The 18,756-nt window shown below is 30.2% G+C and overlaps 3 protein-coding genes across 3 annotated transcripts; 1 reads left to right on the forward strand and 2 right to left on the reverse strand.

The window, feature by feature from the left end:
* Positions 1-1,270: 1,270 nt before the first annotated feature.
* On the forward strand, positions 1,271-7,682 carry LOC130511355 (uncharacterized). Its single transcript, XM_057008300.1, has 7 exons — positions 1,271-2,091; positions 5,943-6,298; positions 6,639-6,736; positions 6,816-6,866; positions 6,954-7,067; positions 7,168-7,224; positions 7,323-7,682. Exons 1-7 carry the CDS (start codon positions 1,271-1,273, stop codon positions 7,539-7,541), a joined length of 1,716 nt encoding a protein of 571 aa, XP_056864280.1. The 3' UTR covers positions 7,542-7,682.
* On the reverse strand, positions 7,683-10,636 carry LOC130511627 (jacalin-related lectin 22-like). Its single transcript, XM_057008888.1, has 5 exons — positions 10,437-10,636; positions 9,767-9,983; positions 9,199-9,666; positions 8,183-8,614; positions 7,683-8,113 (listed from the first exon to the last, which is right to left on the reverse strand). The coding sequence occupies exons 2-5, from the start codon at positions 9,965-9,967 to the stop codon at positions 7,871-7,873; spliced, it is 1,344 nt and encodes a 447-aa protein (XP_056864868.1). The 5' UTR covers positions 9,968-9,983; positions 10,437-10,636; the 3' UTR covers positions 7,683-7,870.
* A 4,673-nt stretch (positions 10,637-15,309) lies between these two features.
* On the reverse strand, positions 15,310-17,274 carry LOC108854959 (jacalin-related lectin 22-like). Its single transcript, XM_018628637.2, has 3 exons — positions 16,974-17,274; positions 16,056-16,305; positions 15,310-15,525 (listed from the first exon to the last, which is right to left on the reverse strand). Exons 2-3 carry the CDS (start codon positions 16,294-16,296, stop codon positions 15,449-15,451), a joined length of 318 nt encoding a protein of 105 aa, XP_018484139.1. The 5' UTR covers positions 16,297-16,305; positions 16,974-17,274; the 3' UTR covers positions 15,310-15,448.
* Between the last annotated feature and the right edge of the window lie 1,482 nt (positions 17,275-18,756).

Consider the following 18,756-nt stretch of genomic DNA (forward strand, 5'->3'; position numbering starts at 1 on the left):
TTTACTAGAGTTAATTTTGTTTTCTTTTGATAAAAAACATAAGGTATTTATTAAAATGATTATTACAGTAAAACCTCTATAAATTAATAATATTGGGACTTTGAAATTTTATTAATTTATAGAGATATTAATTTACAAAAGTTTCCTTATTTAGATTTTTTCTATTTTTCTATTTTTATTTACATAAAAAAGAAAATATTTTATTTTACCGTATGTACATTATTTAAATTTTATAAATTTGACTTCAATATTGTTTTATTATCTTATTTTATGTATAATTTTATGTTTCATAGAATTGTTAAGTTGTTTTCGGTATAATTTTACTAAATGTTATCAAAATATATTGAAATGGTAAGAAAAATAAAGAATTTTCATTGTGAATATAAAACCAACAATATAATATTTAACTTATATAAAAATTATATATAGATAAATTATTAATTTATGATTTTAAGGGGACTATATATTTACATAGAAATTTTAAAAATATTATTATCTTATTATTTTATCGATTTGTGTTATATTTAACACCGGTCCAACTTGGGACCGCTAAAATTTATTAATTTATAGAGATTATTAATTTATAGATTATTAATTTATAGAGGTTCTACTGTATTTAAAGTAGATTTGAAAAAGCAATATTAAATTTGAGTAAAAGTTATAATTTCCTCTAAAAGTTATAATTTCCTCCAAATTTGATCACTTCCTTCACTATTTATGTTAGGTATTATTAGTCATATGATATCCGTTGTAACAATATTTATACAAGTGCTGTAGTACACACTATTTTACATGGAAAACCGAACATCCTAGACAATTCTCCTTTTGAGATTTCGTAAGCTATAATAAACAGTTAAAAATCAAAATTTCCATAAAACCGTATTTTAAAATAATTTATTAAAACTAGATGATTTACGTATATTAACCAAAGAAAACCAGTATTTCATTTTGACGCTATCAACCGATGCCCCATTGCACGTTGGGATTTTAAATATTTGATTCAGACTTTAGTTAGACCGGTGAAAGTAAAAGAAGATCAAAGTCAAAACGACGCCGTTGGATGACGAGTCTTCGTTCTCAATGTAGTAGGGTTTAAGCTCTTGTTTTGAGAGAGAGAGAGAGAGAGAGAGAGAGAGAGAGAGAGAGAGAGAGAGAGAGAGAGAGAGAGAGAGAGAGAGAGAGAGAGAGAGAGAGAGAGAGAGAGAGAGAGAGAGAGAGAGAGAGAGAGAGAGAGAGTTGAGTCTGATCCTCTTCTTCCCAATAGAAGAAGATGACAACTTTATTGGCTTCCAAGAGACTCCGCCCAACTCTTCTCCTCTATCATCGCTTCCTCATAAACCCTAAACCCTTTTCTTCCCAACAACCTCAATCTCCTCTGATTACAAACCAAAACGACGTCGTCGACGACGCTGACGTAATCAGAGTCCTTATAGGCCGCAGAAACGACCCCGTTTCAGCTCTTGAGTACTGCAGCTGGGTCAGACCTCTGAACCAGATCCGCCACGGAGGAGACCTCTTCTGGGTGCTCACCCACATCCTCGCCACCTCTCCCCAGACCCGCGATCGCGCCAGAAACTTACTCGTGCTGTTCGTCTCAGCGAACCCAGAACTCCCTCCATCGGTAATTGTTAAGCATCTGTTGGATTCGGCTCAAAGGTTCGATCTTGGACTCGACCCACATGGTTTTAACTACTTGCTCAACGCTTATACACGGAACAAGAGAATATACGATGCTTTAGAGTGTTTTAGCCTCATGGTGGATCGAAAGGTTGTTCATTTCGTGTGTTATGTGAACAGTTTGTTGAGTTCTTTGGTCAAGAGTAATGAGATTGGCGAAGCTAAGGAGATTTACAACGAGATGGTTGAGATGGGTGTTAGTGGTGATAACGTCATGGCTCAGTTGTTGATGAGAGGTTGTTTGAGGGAACGGAGGCCTGTAGAGGCTGTGAGGATTTTCAGGAGGAGTAGTAGATACGGTTTGATGTACAGTCTCGCTGTTCAAGCTGCTTGTAAGATTCCTGATTTGGGGATGGCTTTGGGTTTGTTGGGAGAGATGAGGGAGGAGTTGGGTGTTTGCGGGTCTCATGAGACGTATACTAGCGTAGTTGTGTCTTTTTTTTTTTTTGAAACACTTCTTTTTTTTCAAAACAAACTTAATTCCATATCCCTCATTGTATAAAAATCTATTTTTGTTTATCAATAAATAATGGTTAATTATATTTTTTAAAAAATTATATATTTTATTGATTTAAAATTGCGAAAAATATAGTCACAGAAAATTATAGATTTATAATTGAAGTTTAAAACTCTCTTTGTTCCATATTATTTGATATTTTACTTCAATGCACTAGTATTAAAAACATTTATTAAGTATATTACGAAATTATAATTTCAAACTAATTTTTATTTTATTATAAATATAAATAATTAAAAATTCAGTTAGTTATATGGATTTAGATAAAATTAAAGTTACATAGATGTGCAAACATCATAATCTATTATGAAACAAGAAAAAAGTTTAAAATTTCATATATATTGAAACGGAGGAATTATATTTTATTAATATATGTGAAACTTTTTTTTAAATGACATTTTGAAAGAATATTTTATTTAAATGAGATTAAATGGCTTTGACAGCTTCGTCTTGGCCAATGACTCTTGTGAGTAACTTTTTTTTCAAAACAAACTTAATTCCATATCTATCCTATTAAAAGTGAAGTACAAATGGGAATTTACCCTGAGTTAACTTCATTATTTACAACTGAATGCCACTGGTTTTAATTATTGAACTTTTGTTATTTGTCCATTTGTATTACACGACATATGTGAAGCCCATCACGTTTTTTTCCCTACTAATTATCAATAGGCTACGTTATCTTTATGTAAATTTACTAAGAGTTGGGCCTATTTGCCATTTATCTAAGCATCTTTAACCAGCTTTAACCAGATGACCATAAAATGTGTGGAAATTCGGGTTTAGTCATAAACTGTTCTCTACAAAACAAAATTTGAAACGACATTATAACAATTCTTTTCTAAAAGTTGAAATATGCCAATATTTGTCTTATACTACATATGCCAATCTTTTGGTTATTATATCTAAGATATTACAATCAAAAACCAGTTGGTCTATCAAATTCAATATAGAGTTGCGATCAACCGGTTTTCTTATTTATCTATATTATTAAAGTTCAAGTACCCAATTGAATTGTTTGGAAACAAGAATAATAGAATAAATGAGATATATTTGGCAACATGGATAGTAGAGATGTGTAGTTTCTTTTATTTACACATTTAGTCATTGTATTTTCAATAAATTAATAACAAATGAGAATTGCTTAAAAACATGAATAACATATTTAATACTTCTTTTTATATAAACATTTAGCCATTGTTGTTATAATACATAAAACAATCTTCTTTCTATATTTCTTTTTATTTACAATTCTGTCACTATATTTACAATTCTTTATGGTGAAAATAAAAACACAAACTGAAATATAAATAGTATATTATATAAAACAATTTTTAAAAACAGTATTATTACCTTATTTAGTTTAGTCAAATCTAAAAATTTAAAGAGTTCAATTTTCAAAAACAAATACCATAAAACTAGGTGTTTAGCCCGCATATGCGGGCATATACATTTTACAGCTACTTATTAATACAATAATTAATAATTAAAAGATTATAATGGTAAATCCGTATTTTTCATTTGACTATTCTTATGTATAATGATTTTTTTCTTGGAAATTCTTATGTATATGATATTCATTATTAATAAATAAATTTTAGAAATCACTCAATATTATTTTTCAGTTATATAAAAGTAATAATTTTAGTTTTGTCTTGAAAATTATTATGTATACTATATTCATTGTTAATAAAAAATTAGAAATCACTCAATATGATCTTTTTAATTATATAAAAGTAAAAATATTAATTGATTATTATTTAGTTATGTATTTCTGTTTTTTTTTTAATTTTTAAGTTTCTATTAAAAGATATCTTTCGGATAATCACAATATATATATATGATCATTATCTTTTTATTTTAAAATATATATTTATGGATTTTGGATAATTATTATTATTATTAATTATTAATTATTAATTTTGATCATTTATCTAATAAAATCATTTAAATTCGTTTTTTATTTTAAGTAATTTATAAATTCTATTCATTAAGGGTATAAACGATATTAACCGCTCTAACTTTTAACGTGAGAGCTCCGTTGCGAAAAATCACTTCGCAAATAATAGTATAGATAGATTAATAATAATTCATAGAAAACTAATTCAAAAAATTAAAACTTTGAAACATGGATAAAAGTATGTCAAGAAGAAAAAAGTAATGGCCTATGTTATTAATAAAAATTGGAAATCCATTATATCAGTTTTAAAATATACAAAATGGACTAATATAATTACCTAAAAACATTGTTTTGTCTAAGATAATCATTAGATTTTATATACGTATTTCAAATCAAAATAATAATTTAAATTTGATTTATATCAAAAATTGATAAAAAAATATGCATTCATTCAAAAATTTATTTTTACTAAAATATTTTCCAATAACCATTATTAAAAATATTTTTCAATATATATAAAAAAATACAACAAAAAAATTAATTCTATATACCAACTTAAATGATGGTTTTTATATTTCGGATTAAACTTTAAGAATATAATAATATATATGATTATTTATAAGATGGTACATATAAAATACTATTACTTATATGATTATTTATATGATGGACCAATACAATTAATTATATGATGACATATATACGATACATAATAGTGACTAGGGCTAGACGTTCAGGTATCCATTCTGTTTGGGTTTTGGGTTTCCAGGGTCAAATATTTCAGTCCAATTCATATATTTCTAAATTTCAGTTCGAATTTTGACTGGGGCTGCGTTCAGGTATCAATTCGGGTTAGTTACATATTTGCTTGGGTTTTGGGTTTCCGAGGTCAAATATTTCAGCCCCATTCAAATATTTCTGAATTTCAGTTCGAATTATATTCGGATCTTTGCGGGTTCAGTTCGGGTTCGGATAACCCATTTAAATTATTTTTTTAAGAATTCATTATAAATTTTTAATTTCTTAAAATATATAAATAAAATAATATATTGTATATAAATCTGAAAAACATATGTCAGAATACATAAACTTAACATATAAATTGGTTTGGTTTAAATTTTGGATCAAAAATCAATAATTATTTTAAATATTTTTGGTGTTTTGAGTGTACTTCCAATATGTTAGATATTTATATTTGACTATTTATATATTTTCAAGTATTTAAACCAACCTAAAAGTATCATATATATATTCTGGATGTTTTTATATACATTAAAACTAAAAATAATTAATATATATACATATATAAGTATATAAATCTTTTTCGGATACATTTTGATATCCAAAATACTTTGGTTCGAATTGGTTATGGTTTTAGTTGTCTAAATATCAAAATTTTGAATAATTTGGATATTTAATCAATTTTGGTTCGGGTTTGATATTACTTTTTCGGATCGTGGTCGGTTCTTCAGATTTTTTTTTTATCCAGTTTTGATATTGACATAAAAAAATAAATAATAATATATTTTTGAAATATACACCCGCACGGGCGGGCGGGTCAAAATCTAGTCTCTCATTATATAAAAATCCATTTTTGTTTATCAATAAATAATAATTATATTTTTTTAAAAAATATATATCTTATTGAGTTAAAATTGCAAAGAAAATAGTCACAGAAAAATTATAGATTTATAATTGAAGTTTAAAACTCCTTGTGTTCCATATTATTTGATATTTTACTTCAATGCACAAATATTAAAAAAAAAAAATTATTAAATATATTATTTTTATTATAAATATAAATATTTAAAAATTCAGTTGGTTACCTAGATTTAGATAAAATTAAAGTGCTCCTTCATTCATCAGCCATGCTCAGATCCACCTTTGCTTCCTTAATAGTCGCGTCAATTTGCGGCGCACGTTACGTCTCTCTTACCCTGCGGCGCATCTTAGCCGTTCCTCACGCTTCACAGCCACTTCCCCTTGCTCCTCCTCCCATAAAGCTCCAACCTTTGTGATACCCATCTTCTCTTCCTCTTATTCCTCTTCGTCGGAGAAACACCCACCATCATCGCCGCCCCTTACCCGATCAGCAGCCCTCGTGGGACAAGACGACGCACCCATCAACTCTTCTTCCAAAGTTCTTACATTGCCCACCGTCCTAACCCTTGGTCGCGTCGCTGCCGTTCCCCTTCTCGTCTCCAGTACGCTTTTCTCATTTAAGTTCTAAAGTCTTTCTTTGAGATTGTGTTCTTTCATGTTAAAAGTCTTCACCTTTTGCTTCTCTTTACTTCTAAATCTCTTTTGGGTTTTTGTTTTTTCATGTTCAAGTGTTCACCTTTGCTTCTCTTTAGTTCTAAATCTCTTTTGGGTTTGTGTTTTTGGATTGTGTTTTCATGTTGAAGTGTTCACCTTTGCTTCTCTTTGGTTCTAAACCTCTTCTTGGGTTTGTGTGTGTGTGTGTGTGTTTTTTTTTTTTTTGGATTATGTTTTTTTTGTTCATGTTAAAGTGTTCACCTTTTTGTTGTTGTTATTGCTTGTAAGCCTTCTACGTTGATGGATGGTGGGGAACAACTGCGACCACAAGCATCTTCGTTGCAGCTGCTGTTACAGACTGGCTTGACGGCTATCTTGCACGCAAGGTACTTTCTTTCTTTATTTGTCTCTGTGTTTAAAAGTTGCAATCTTGACTTGACGGTGAGAGATCATGTACGTTTACAGATGAAGTTAGGTTCTGCGTTTGGAGCGTTTTTGGATCCTGTTGCAGATAAGGTTTTGTGCCAGATTTTTTGTCTTTTTTTTTTTTCTAATCTTAAGCTTTCTATGTGTTTCTTAATTTTTTATGTCTTGTGTCTTCAGCTTATGGTCGCAGCTACATTGATCTTACTCTGTACAAAGCCTATCGACGTTGCTGTGTTAGGACCAGTTCCGTGGTTACTAACGGTACCGTCTATTGCAATCATTGGTAGAGAGGTAAGATCTGTAGAAAGATTGATTGTATTCTCCTTAGTTTCCTTTACTTGTAGAGTAAGTGACGTGTCCTTAACTGTATGATACATTAGTCTTTATGTAGATTACCATGTCTGCGGTTAGAGAATGGGCTGCATCTCAAAATGGAAAGCTATTAGAGGTAAGTTAGTTAGTTAGATCACCGAACATCTATCTTTCACCGAAAACCGCCACGCAGATGACAGCACTAACCATACTTCTCGCGAGCCGGGACAGCAGTGTCGGATGGCTCGCAGCGTCTGGAGCTGGATTGCTTTATGTGTCTGCAGGACTATCGGTTTGGTCTTTAGCCGTTTATATGAGGAAGATTTGGAAAGTACTGCTGAAGTAGGTGGTAGTTTTTTTTATCTATATCTGATTTGTTTTGCTTTTAACATCCATTTTGGATATGGAGAGTGTCTCGGTCATCGCCTGTACAGGGAGCACAAAACTATGTAGATGGTTTTGCTTTGTTCTGCTCTGTTTCTTTATTTGTTGTCCTAACACAATTTAAAGGATAGGAATGGTCTGGCTTAAAAGCCTAATCATGGTGTGTCTCAAGGAACAATCATAACAGAAAATAAAGATAATACATACCAATACATCTTATAAAAAAAAAATTTATTCATAAAAATAAAAACAGATACCAATCTCTTATTATTATTTTTTTTGCTAAAATTTGGTACCAATCTCTTATTGAAAGTCTTTTTATATTCATAAAGGAAAACACACGCAGACACACCAATCTCTTATTGAAAGTTTTTGATTCAGAGCAAGTTTTTTTTTTACTAGATGCGCCTGGACATGGGACTGATATCGTAAATAACATCGGTAGCTCGTCCAGAGAAGCCTGTGATCTTGTGGTCTTTCTCCTCGAACGAGTACTTCTCACCAGAATCCAATCCATACAGAGGTGTCTCCCTTTTGTTCGTCTTGAACTTAATAGACACAATCTTTCCAAATGGTGCACCAGGTATAGGTCTATAGTAGCCTTCTATGCCTTTTAGATATTCACCATCCTCAAGAACAATCTGCAAAGGCTCAAATATAAACAAAGATAAGTAAAAATGTTAAAAGTATGGTTTTAGAAAAAAAATTACCTCTTCAGCTCCGAGTGAAGTTATCTTCCCATGGTCATCACCAGTTACTAGGCCATTGCCTTTAATGTACACAAACTTGAGAAAGGCTACACCTTCTTCGTATAGTCCTATTGTTATCTTCTTGACACCGTCGTAGATACCGTAATCACCCCATGGATCTCCTATCACTGGAGTGGGAGTGGGAACAGGAGTGTGTTCAAAATAACCTCCAAGAGCATCAATAGCTTCACCTTCTTTTCCATGGAATCCGAGAAGCCTACCCCCATTTTGCCCCAGCACAAACTTCTTACCCACTTCATACCCAAAGACTGATGTTCTGCCCTTTGATGTTTCAAACTTAAGTGAAGTTATGACGGTATTGCGGAAAAACTTTGGATTATCATAGGTTGCTTCCACCGATGTGATGTGTTCATTCATAAAATTAACCACAAACTGCAACAAGAAGCAAAATTCAAAAAAAAAATTATAGTAAAAAAATCCAAACACACAGGTCTAACTATAATATATTCCAACATTTTTAAAAAATAATCAATGCTAGTTTTCATACTTATTAATAAAATATATTAAATTTTTATTGCAAATATATTATTTTTTATGATTAACTATATATCTTACGAATTTTAGTCAATTGAAATTTAATAGACAACTTATTTTTCAAAATTTACAATCTATCACTATAATTTGATATGAAAATACATTGTAAATTAAAAATGTTTATCTTTTTGAATTTTTTTATTGATAAGTGAATTATCCCAATAATAGAAATGGCTTTGGAGGTATGAGGGAGATACTTCATACTCACTAATAATATTATATCAATCATCATTTCCAAAACTAACAACCATGTGAATTTTCAGAACTACTAGATCACCAACTATTTGGTACTAAACTTTTGGTTGTTAACTTGTTATACTATTTCACATATAAACCAAATTTACATCTAACATGACCTATATCTTCTTCTTCTTTTGAAAATTATTAGGCCAATCATGTATATAAGACCTAGTAGAAAATACCTCAGATTGGGTTTCTCCTTTCACCCCATGGTGTCGTGTCTCAAACCTCGCACCTTTCGCGTACTCAAACTCCAAATAAGTGATACGACAATCATCTTGACCAACACGCACCGTCCTAACACCGTCGAAACAACCATCGTCCCAAACACTCCCCTCTTTACCACCTTGGGCTTCCAGCTTGTAAATAGGGAAAGGCGTGGTCAGAGAGTCTAGTTCAAGGTAAACTCCAAGAGCGTCGACAGCTTTATCAGACCTTCCATGGAAACCTACGATCTTCTTTCCCTCGTCCTCCAACTTAAACTTTGTACCATTGACAACTCCGAACAAGTTTGGACCAAACGTTGGAGACATTCTACCCTCTGAGGTCTTGAAAACGAGGGACGTGATCACCTCCATGGCTATCAGAGCCACTTTATTATAGCTTCCCTCCACCGCTGTGATGTGTTCATCCGGATATTCAATCACAAACTGCACTTGAAAATGTTATTTGTTCAATCAAGAAAATAAAATACACGAAAAAGAAACTAATAATGTGTAAAAAAAATGGAGAGTAAATGCAGTGGAGAACCTCTCTAGGGTCTTGAGTTATTGTCCCATATTCACGTGTTACAACGTCGCCGTCTTCCTTCACGTATTCGAATTTGATGTAAGTGATACGTGAGAGATCTTGCCCAACATACACTTTCTTTACACCCTCGTATACACCGTCGTCCCATTCACTCCCACCTTCACCACCGCAAAGAGACAGCTTCTGGTACATTCTCCCCATTTCGAATCTTCAAATCCTGTAATAAAATGAAGAAGATAGATTATATATATATATATTGATTTACTGTGTTTAGAAAAATGCATGTTAAGTTTGATTTAAATAATAATCCAAATTTCATTTAAAAACCTCTACTAATGCTACCAATTTAAACATACACAGATGAAATCAAACGTACTGAGAAACAACTGTGATAAAAAGTAAAATATGCCAAGCTTTTTGGTGGTACAGGAATAACACGATAAATAGCAAGAACACCAAAACGGTCCAAGAATCACATATAGAGTAATCAACTGATGGGTAATATGTATATATAGTGTGGTTTTATAAGCTTAATAACCATGAAATTGAATATAATATCGAACAAAACGCATATTCACAACTAGATGATATAACACCAATATACCAACAGCTAAACACATCAATCTATCTTCTTCATTCAAAAAAGAAGGATGAGAGAGAGAGAGATCACCGGTAAATTCTTGAGATTAGATTGAGAATGAAGGCGATGAACCTTGTGGTTGGTGACATGTGTGTATTTATTGACGCTTCTCGTGAAGTGCATCCAACACATGTTTCACGACTCACCAAGGACTGTCAACAATTGCAATAATTGTTTTACTAGGAGTCCATAAACAAGCTCAATTTATTGAAGTGTGTGTAAGTGTGTAAATTCTTTAGATCTCATTGAGAATGAAAGGCAATGAACCATGCACCTTATGTATATTCAAATTATGTGTGTATTTGTTGACTCTTCTCGTGAATTGCAACCACCACATGGTTCACGATTTCGAAGGACGGTCACAATTGCAATAGTTGCTTTTGATAGGAGATATTGCAAAAGTAATAACTAGAATTTATTATTTAAATATAAATAAGAACAAAAGTTTGCATCCGCAAAAATATTAAAAATACAAAGAAAGAGATAAGATAAAAATATTATTTGTAAATGTGTTATGAACTTATGAAGTTGTGTTTACTAATATATATATGTGAAAAATTGCTATATGTGCATAGTGGGGAAAACGGCCATTTCATACCCAACATATCGCGATATGTTCAATTCATACCCGACTTATATGGCCGTGCCAAAACATACCTGAATTTATATGGCTGTGCCAAAACATACCCAACTTATATTTTTTTGGCAAAATCATACACCAGTCGCCACATCAGCTGCCATGTCATCTATTTTTGCTCGCGTGGATGTAACGTCAGCTAATTTTGCTGACAAATATGTCATGTATATAAATTTTTTTAAAACTAAATAATTTTGTTATAAAAATAAAATTTTAGAAAATATAAAATTTTTATTTTATATTATTTAGTAAAATTAACAAAAAAATAATTAATTAATTAAATTCAAATCTTATATAAGAGATTTCGATTATATCAAAAACCGTTCTTATAAGAGTTATATATGTATTTTAATGATTTAAATTCAATGCAAGTGTTGAAGACGTGTTATTCTTGATTAATCATAGTTGTGTTAATCTAAATTTTTAAATGTAAATAATATATCCATGATTAATAAAGCGTAAAAATGAATCATGTTACGCTTTATTAATCATGGGTATGTTATTTACATTTATCTAATTTTTTTAAATGTAAATAACATACCCATGATTAAAAAAGCGTAAAAATAAATTATGTTACGTTTTATTAATCAAGGGTAAAAATAAATCATATTACGCTTTATTAATTATGAGTATGTTATTTACATTATAAATTTTAGATTAACACAATCATAATTAATCAAGAATAACATGTCTGCAAACTAGCATTGGATTTGAATCATTACAATACATATATAACTCTTATTAGGACATTTTTTGATAGGATCAAAATATTTACGAATATATCTCTTATATAAGATTTAAATTTAATTAATTAATTAATTTTTGTTAATTTTACTAAATAATAAAAAATTATAAAAATTTATTTTTATAACAAAATTATTTAGTTTTTTAATAATTTATATACATGGCACATTTGCCAGCAAAATTAGCTGACGTTGCATCCACGCAAGCAAAAATAGATGACAAGGCAGCTGATGTGGCGACTGCTGTATGATTTTGCCAAAAAAATATAAGTTGAGTATGTTTTGGCACATCCATATATGTTTAGGTATGTTTTGGCACGGTCATATAAGTCGGGTATGAATTGAACATATTGCGATATGTTGGGTATGAAATGGCCGTTTTCCCGTGCATAGTGATGGGTTTATAACTTTTACTATGCATTTTTATGTGACTTTCGTTGTTGTGTGTTTCAAATTTTCATAATAGTTTTGAAAAGCCGTGTTATTGTCTTTTGTTTTTTTTTTCTGCATACAGTCAAACATCTATTATTTATAAAGATATTAATTTATCGATATATTAATTGAACCAAAAAATCAATACAGTATGAGACTATAAAATTATATTATATTATAAAGATTTTTAGTGTATATTAATTTATAGATTATTAATTTAAAGAATTTATACTGTACATCTTTGTTGCTCTGTTAAAAAGTTTTCTAAAATAAATCTAGGGAAAATTATAATCTAATAAAAGTACAATCACACAATTTCTATTTTCGAATGATAATGACGTATCATTTAGATCTTGTAAATAACACATCTAATGTGATAGACATGCATATTAAACAAAACAATAGGTAAAGATTTTATAAAATAATAGGTTGCAGTTGCATTATCACTTCTGATATCCTTTCTTAATTTGAAAAACACATACAATCTGTTATAAAAAAAGAAAAGAAAAACACATACAAATTACAATCAAATAAGTTGTTTACGAAAAGAGTATTTTGTACTACTATAAGATTTTTTATGCTTTGAAAATGGTTTTTTAATTTTGCCAAAAAAAATAGTTCTTAAGAAACACATACAAGTTACGACGTTCTCTTTGTATAAAATCATTTATCCGTTTGATCTTATTGATTTATCGGATCGGATGTGTCAGTTTATTAACCTCAGATATATGCATATATTTTATTTATTATATTGTGCGATATATGAATCAGTATTGATTTGAAGATGTGGCCACAAATATTAAATAATAAATTTCTCACTGTTTTCTGAACTAATGCAATAACTTTTTGAGTGATTGATTTTTCTTTTCTTGAAAATGAGTAAGTGATTGATTTCCCCGGAGAAGATTGGTTGTAATATTTTCGTAAGGATTAAATAATCTTATAAATGTAAATTTCAGGAAAAAATCTTATAATTTGTTTTTTGTTCTATCTTATTTTTCATTTTAAATTTATGCATACATGTTAAGAAAACATTTAATTTTAAAAATAAATATATTATTGTCATATACCTAGCAATATTTTAACAAATACAAAAAGTTGGAAAATATTTATAATAAATTTTGTATTGACATTTTAAGATAATACTTCTTTGAAAACAAAAAGTTTGCTTTGCAACAACAACTAAGTTTAGTAAGAGCATCTCCATCCCCATTCCATAATTTACTCTATTTATAGAGTAAATGGAGTGAAAAATGGAGTAATGAACAAAAAATAAAAGCATTACTCCATTTATAGAGTAATGCTTTTATTTTTTGTTCACTACTCCATTTTCCACTCCATTTACTCTATAAATAGAGTAAATTATGGAGTGGAGATGGAGATGCTCTAAGACTCTAAAAAGTTTGAAAGGAAAAGTGGATCTTCCTGATAATGTGATGAGATCGAGATAGTATGGAAGAGTTCTTGTACTTTTATATCTTATTCATGCACATACGGTACATTTATAGTTGGGATGTCAAAGATCCTAATTAATTATTAAGAGAATATTATGGGAGTAACTACAGAATATTAGAATTAATTAGAAAGACTTTATTATAGGGACTGAGGCATGATTGTAGGAGATGAGGTGATCTTTCTTTAATATCATTTACACGTGGTTGAGGAACTGGCTTGTCTACAAAGCGAACTTCATGAGTAGAGGGGTCAGTTTGAGGTCAGAGCATTCCTTTGACAAAACGTCCCGAGGGTGGAGCTCTTACTAAAAAATAAGAAGGAACATGCTAAAAATGGACACTGATTTAATTGCTAGCTACATTCGAAGAATTAGAGACACTAATCATAAAAGGGAACAAAGTTTACAATCTGAATAGATTGGTGAAATCATCAATTCAACTACTCATGAATTTTGAGGACTGTTAGTGTTAGAGGCTTAGAGCTAAGGATATATAGATAAACTTAACAACAAAGACATTTTAGATACATTCCAATTCCTAGTTGAGATAGGGTTACTAGCTACTTGCACATAATAATACTCTTGTATGTTTAAGGTTAATATTACAATAGAATTCCAAAAAAAAAATATTCTCAACGGTTCATTTCAAACAATATAATACATGACTTTGATAGACTTTTGGAAATTCAAGAACTGAGTAAACTAAATTCTTCTATTTATTTTTCTTTCTAACTCATTGTAAAATATGTAAGTCTTCATTAGATTGTTTTTCCCCCTGAAATATAAACTGTATAACCTTAATTTGATCAAAATATCATATATAGAGCTTCCTAATGAACTAGAAGTTCATATTTGTAAACATTTTCTCCCCATTCATCTTGCGGAACAGAAAAGAACCGATAGACTTTATTATTTAAAGTAAGTACCATTAAAAGTACAATGAAAGTAATAGTCCGCAATTTGATTAATACCCATGTAATAGTCCGCAGTTTGATTAATACCCATGTAACTGTCTCTAGTGGTTTCTTTTGTGTCATCGGAGTTTGATTAATACCCATGTAATAGTCCGCAGTTTTTACTCTAGTAAAAATTAGACTTTGTGTGTAGCTTCTCACAGAGCTTTAACGATTGTGGTGTTTTCATGTATATTTCAAGAAAAAATTTAAATAAATTTAAAATAACCATGTCAATTTTTTATCTAAAATTTAGAAATTTTGAAAATGGTTTTTGGTCAAATTAGATCCTTTTAAATCGGAATTTTAGAAAATACATAGCTTAAATTAGATATGTTTCAATTTTTTATTCATCTATAAATATACTCCTCTGTTTTTCTAATTTTAAAACACCTTTAGTTCATTATCGAAGATGAAAAATGGTTTTCAACCTTCGTTTATTGGTCTCGTTATACTCACAGTTCTTCTATTTGGTTTGTATTTATATTTATCATTTTAGTATTATATTCAATAATAATTTAAAATTAAAGTCAATTATTCTGATACACATTATTTTATATACTGATATAATTTGTATATCGAATTCTATAATGTTACGTTTAGCAATTTTTCCAGAATAATCAATAAGTAAAAAAAAATATATTTATACTTTAAGTTTTTTTTCTCCTACAAATATGAAAAAAAAAATGTCTAAGCATGTATTTTAAATACAAAGACTAAAGTTATATTTTAACTACTATAATAACAGGTGTAGTGTCGATTGCTAAGGGAGGAAAACAACCCACCTGTATTGAGTTATTCGGAGAGGGAAGTGGAAAATGTGATCATGCCAATTGTGCATCTGTATGTACCAGAAAAAGGAAAGGGTCTGGTCGTTGCGTTATTAGCGACGTCGTAGGACCTAAATACAAAATTAACGGAACAGAATACCCAGGAAAAAAACAGATTTATTGCAGATGCATGTATCACAAGAATAAAAGGAATGTTTGTGATCCTTGATTTTTTATCTACATAGATATTCAAGTAATAATAATACACACCTTTATCAAAGGAGATAAAATAATATTATTAATTGTTATTAGTGTTTGTGGTATAATAAAATGTATTAGGTTACCCAATATAAATAAAAATAACAAATATTGATATGTCGACTTTTTCTTCATTAGAGACTAGAGTGAATCAAAAATATTATATTGTAATTATTATTTAATTTCATATAAATTTGAAAGAAAGAACAAAAAAAATATTTTTTTTCCATGTAGGGATCTTACAGAAAAAAGGAATAATTTTGGTGTATTTTTCTTATTAAACTATCTTATATTTTAGTTCTCAGTAAAATTTGAACTTAAATTACAGGTGAATATTCAACACGAAACTAGTAAAATCCCAGTGGAAGTACACTGTCAAGGTAAGTGGAAAATGTGATTATACCAGTTGTCAGTCTGAATGGAGGGTAAATGCAGTTGGGAACCTCTCTAGGGTCTTGACTTATTGTCCCATATTCACGTGTTACCACTTCACCGTCTTCCTTCACGTATTCGAATTCGATGTAAGTGATACGTGAGAGATCTTGCCCAACATACACTTTTCTCAAACCTTCTTGTGCATCGTCGTCCCATTCACGTCCTCCTTCACAGCCAAAAATTGCCAGCTTCTTGTACATCCTCGCCATTTTCAGATCCTGCAAAAAAAAATACTAAATTATGAAACCAGTATAGTAAATACATTCATGCATTACACTTTTTCCTAAGCTGAATCTGTGATTGGGTGATACACTAATTCCATAATAACATTGTAGCCTGTTCAAATACATATATAGCAATAACAACTAAAGTGGTCCAAGAATCTCAGATATAGTAGGGTATAGATCTAGCTAGTATTGACGTACTATACAAAATCAATGACGGTAACAGAATGTTTAATAAAATTCCTAAATCAACGCGCACACACATAATACTGAGAATGATCCAGATACTTCTTATTTCTCAGTTCTGGTCCAGGTATCCTACACTAGTTGCCAACACAGGACCGGTCCCCGTGTGTACACTTCTCTTTTAAGGCTTTGTGAAACAATTTCTTAAAATAGTCAGTAATATTCACGTCTCGTAATGTAAATAAAAGTAAGACCATGTTACGTTTAGAAGTCGTTAGATGTATATATAGATCTAGTTTATTTGTAGAAATAAAACTAAACATCTAACAGTTATTCGGAAATATCTCATATTTAAAAAAACTTTTGGCTTCGCAAATTCACGAATAAGGGAAAATCATATGTAGGCTACAAAAGCTAGTAAGAATTTGAACAGTTATTTCAAAAATAAAACAAAAGATGAGAGAAAGAGAGATAACCAGTCAGTTCTTGAGCTCTGTAAGGGTTTGAACTGTGCGGTTATGGTCGATCAAATGTGTGTATTTGTTGACACTATTGTTTTTATGCCACGTTGTTTTCAAATGGTAACCAACAGATAGCTATACCCAACTCAACCCGTGGGCTAGTGGTAAGGACGATGTCCGGCTGAGGGCTAGCGTAGTGCTATGATGCTCAATAATCCGGCTTCGAATCCCTGCGGCTGCAAACAATTACACGGGCCACCGGGACCTTGACATTCCACTCCGGGGATGGTAGTGGGCTTGCCCACTCGAACTACCATTTTTTTATACCCAACTCGTGTTTTCTTTCTGCAAACATTATACCTAACTCGTACCAACAAATAGTTATGCCCAACTCGTGTTTTTTTTTTTGCAAACATTTTACCTAACTCGTGTTTCACGAGGACTATCTCAATAGTTGATTTTGATAAGAGCCTATAACGGAGCCCAATCATAATGAATTATGATACAACATTGTTACTGATCATAACTTTGATGGACCAAGTACATGTTGGGATGAAGAAAACTTGTTTTGGCCCTTATTCAACATTTTTCTTTTGAGAAAGGGTCTTCCCTATTCAACATTGCAATCAACAAAGTAAGTCTCAAACATCAGCCTCACAATATATATCCAAATCCAATAAAATGTGCCAAACTTTATTGGCAGTACACTATTATCATGATAACATTGTTGCCTATTATAATACCTATAGCAAGAACACCAAAATGGTCCAAGATAATCACGTAGACCATGATAACGATGAAATTAGAGTATAATATGAAACGGAACCCCCTCATAGCTTACTTAAAACACACATTCACAAAATACTCACTGTTTGAGATTATTAAATAACGTAAAGATAATTTGGGTGGAGAGAACGTAACCAAATAACATGTATGAGATTTACATCATAATTTTGGTACTTTAACAATCTGGATTTTGAATCAATCCAAAAGAAAAGAATAATTGTTATGCCAAAAAAAAAGAATAACTGTTATATGGGCAAAAAGTAATTACCGAGAACTATGTAGACAGGGGGGGGGTTACGTTTTTTTCTCTTTATAGCAAATAGGGAATTATAGTTTTTGAATTTTAATTAAAAGATGGAAATAATTAATTGGACACAACATATATCAACTGGTCACACTTGTGTTTTAATAGAATAGATTTAATTTTAAAAATAAATATATTATTGTCATATACCTAGCAATATTTTAACAAATAAAAAAATTTGAAAATATTAATAATAAATTTTGCATTGACATTTTAAGATAATAATTTTTTGAAAACAAGATATATCAACTGGTCACACTTGTGTTTTAATAGAATAGATTAATTTTAAAAATAAATATATTATTGTCATATACCTAGCAATATTAACAAATAAAAAAATTTGAAAATATTTATAATAAATTTTGCATTGACATTTTAAGATAATAATTTTTGAAAACAAGAATTTTGCTTCGCAACAACAACTAAATGTCTGACCCTAAAGTTTAATAAGACTCAAAAAAGATTGAAAGGAAAAGTGGATCTTCCTGATAATGTGATGAGAGATAGCATGGACGAATAATTGTACTTTTATATCTTATTCATGCACATACGGTACATATATAGTTGGACAAGATCCTAATTAATTATTAAGAGAATATTATGGAAGTAACTACAGAATATTAGAACTAATGAGAAAGACTTTTATTATAGGGACTGAGGCATGATTGTAGGAGATGAGGTGATCTTTCTTTGATATCCTTTACACGT

The sequence above is a fragment of the Raphanus sativus genome, chromosome 4, assembly GCF_000801105.2.
Source record: "Raphanus sativus cultivar WK10039 chromosome 4, ASM80110v3, whole genome shotgun sequence".
NCBI lineage: Eukaryota > Viridiplantae > Streptophyta > Magnoliopsida > Brassicales > Brassicaceae > Raphanus > Raphanus sativus.

Excerpts from the sequence above, each read along its gene's own strand:
- LOC130511627 (XM_057008888.1), bottom strand. The coding sequence starts at position 9,967 with ATGGGGAGAATGTACCAGAAGCTGTCTCTTTGCGGTGGTGAAGGTGGG. Across the intron at positions 9,667-9,766 it reads TAACTCAAGACCCTAGAGAG|TTTGTGATTGAATATCCGGA; the intron begins GTTCTCCACTGC and ends TTTCAAGTGCAG. Across the intron at positions 8,114-8,182 it reads CTTCACTCGGAGCTGAAGAG|ATTGTTCTTGAGGATGGTGA; the intron begins GTAATTTTTTTT and ends GAGCCTTTGCAG.
- LOC130511355 (XM_057008300.1), top strand. The coding sequence starts at position 1,271 with ATGACAACTTTATTGGCTTCCAAGAGACTCCGCCCAACTCTTCTCCTC. Across the intron at positions 2,092-5,942 it reads GTTTGCGGGTCTCATGAGAC|TGCTCCTTCATTCATCAGCC; the intron begins GTATACTAGCGT and ends ATAAAATTAAAG. Across the intron at positions 7,068-7,167 it reads TTGCAATCATTGGTAGAGAG|ATTACCATGTCTGCGGTTAG; the intron begins GTAAGATCTGTA and ends GTCTTTATGTAG.
- LOC108854959 (XM_018628637.2), bottom strand. The coding sequence starts at position 16,296 with ATGGCGAGGATGTACAAGAAGCTGGCAATTTTTGGCTGTGAAGGAGGA. Across the intron at positions 15,526-16,055 it reads TCCATTCAGACTGACAACTG|GTCCTACGACGTCGCTAATA; the intron begins GTATAATCACAT and ends TTTTGTATTTAG.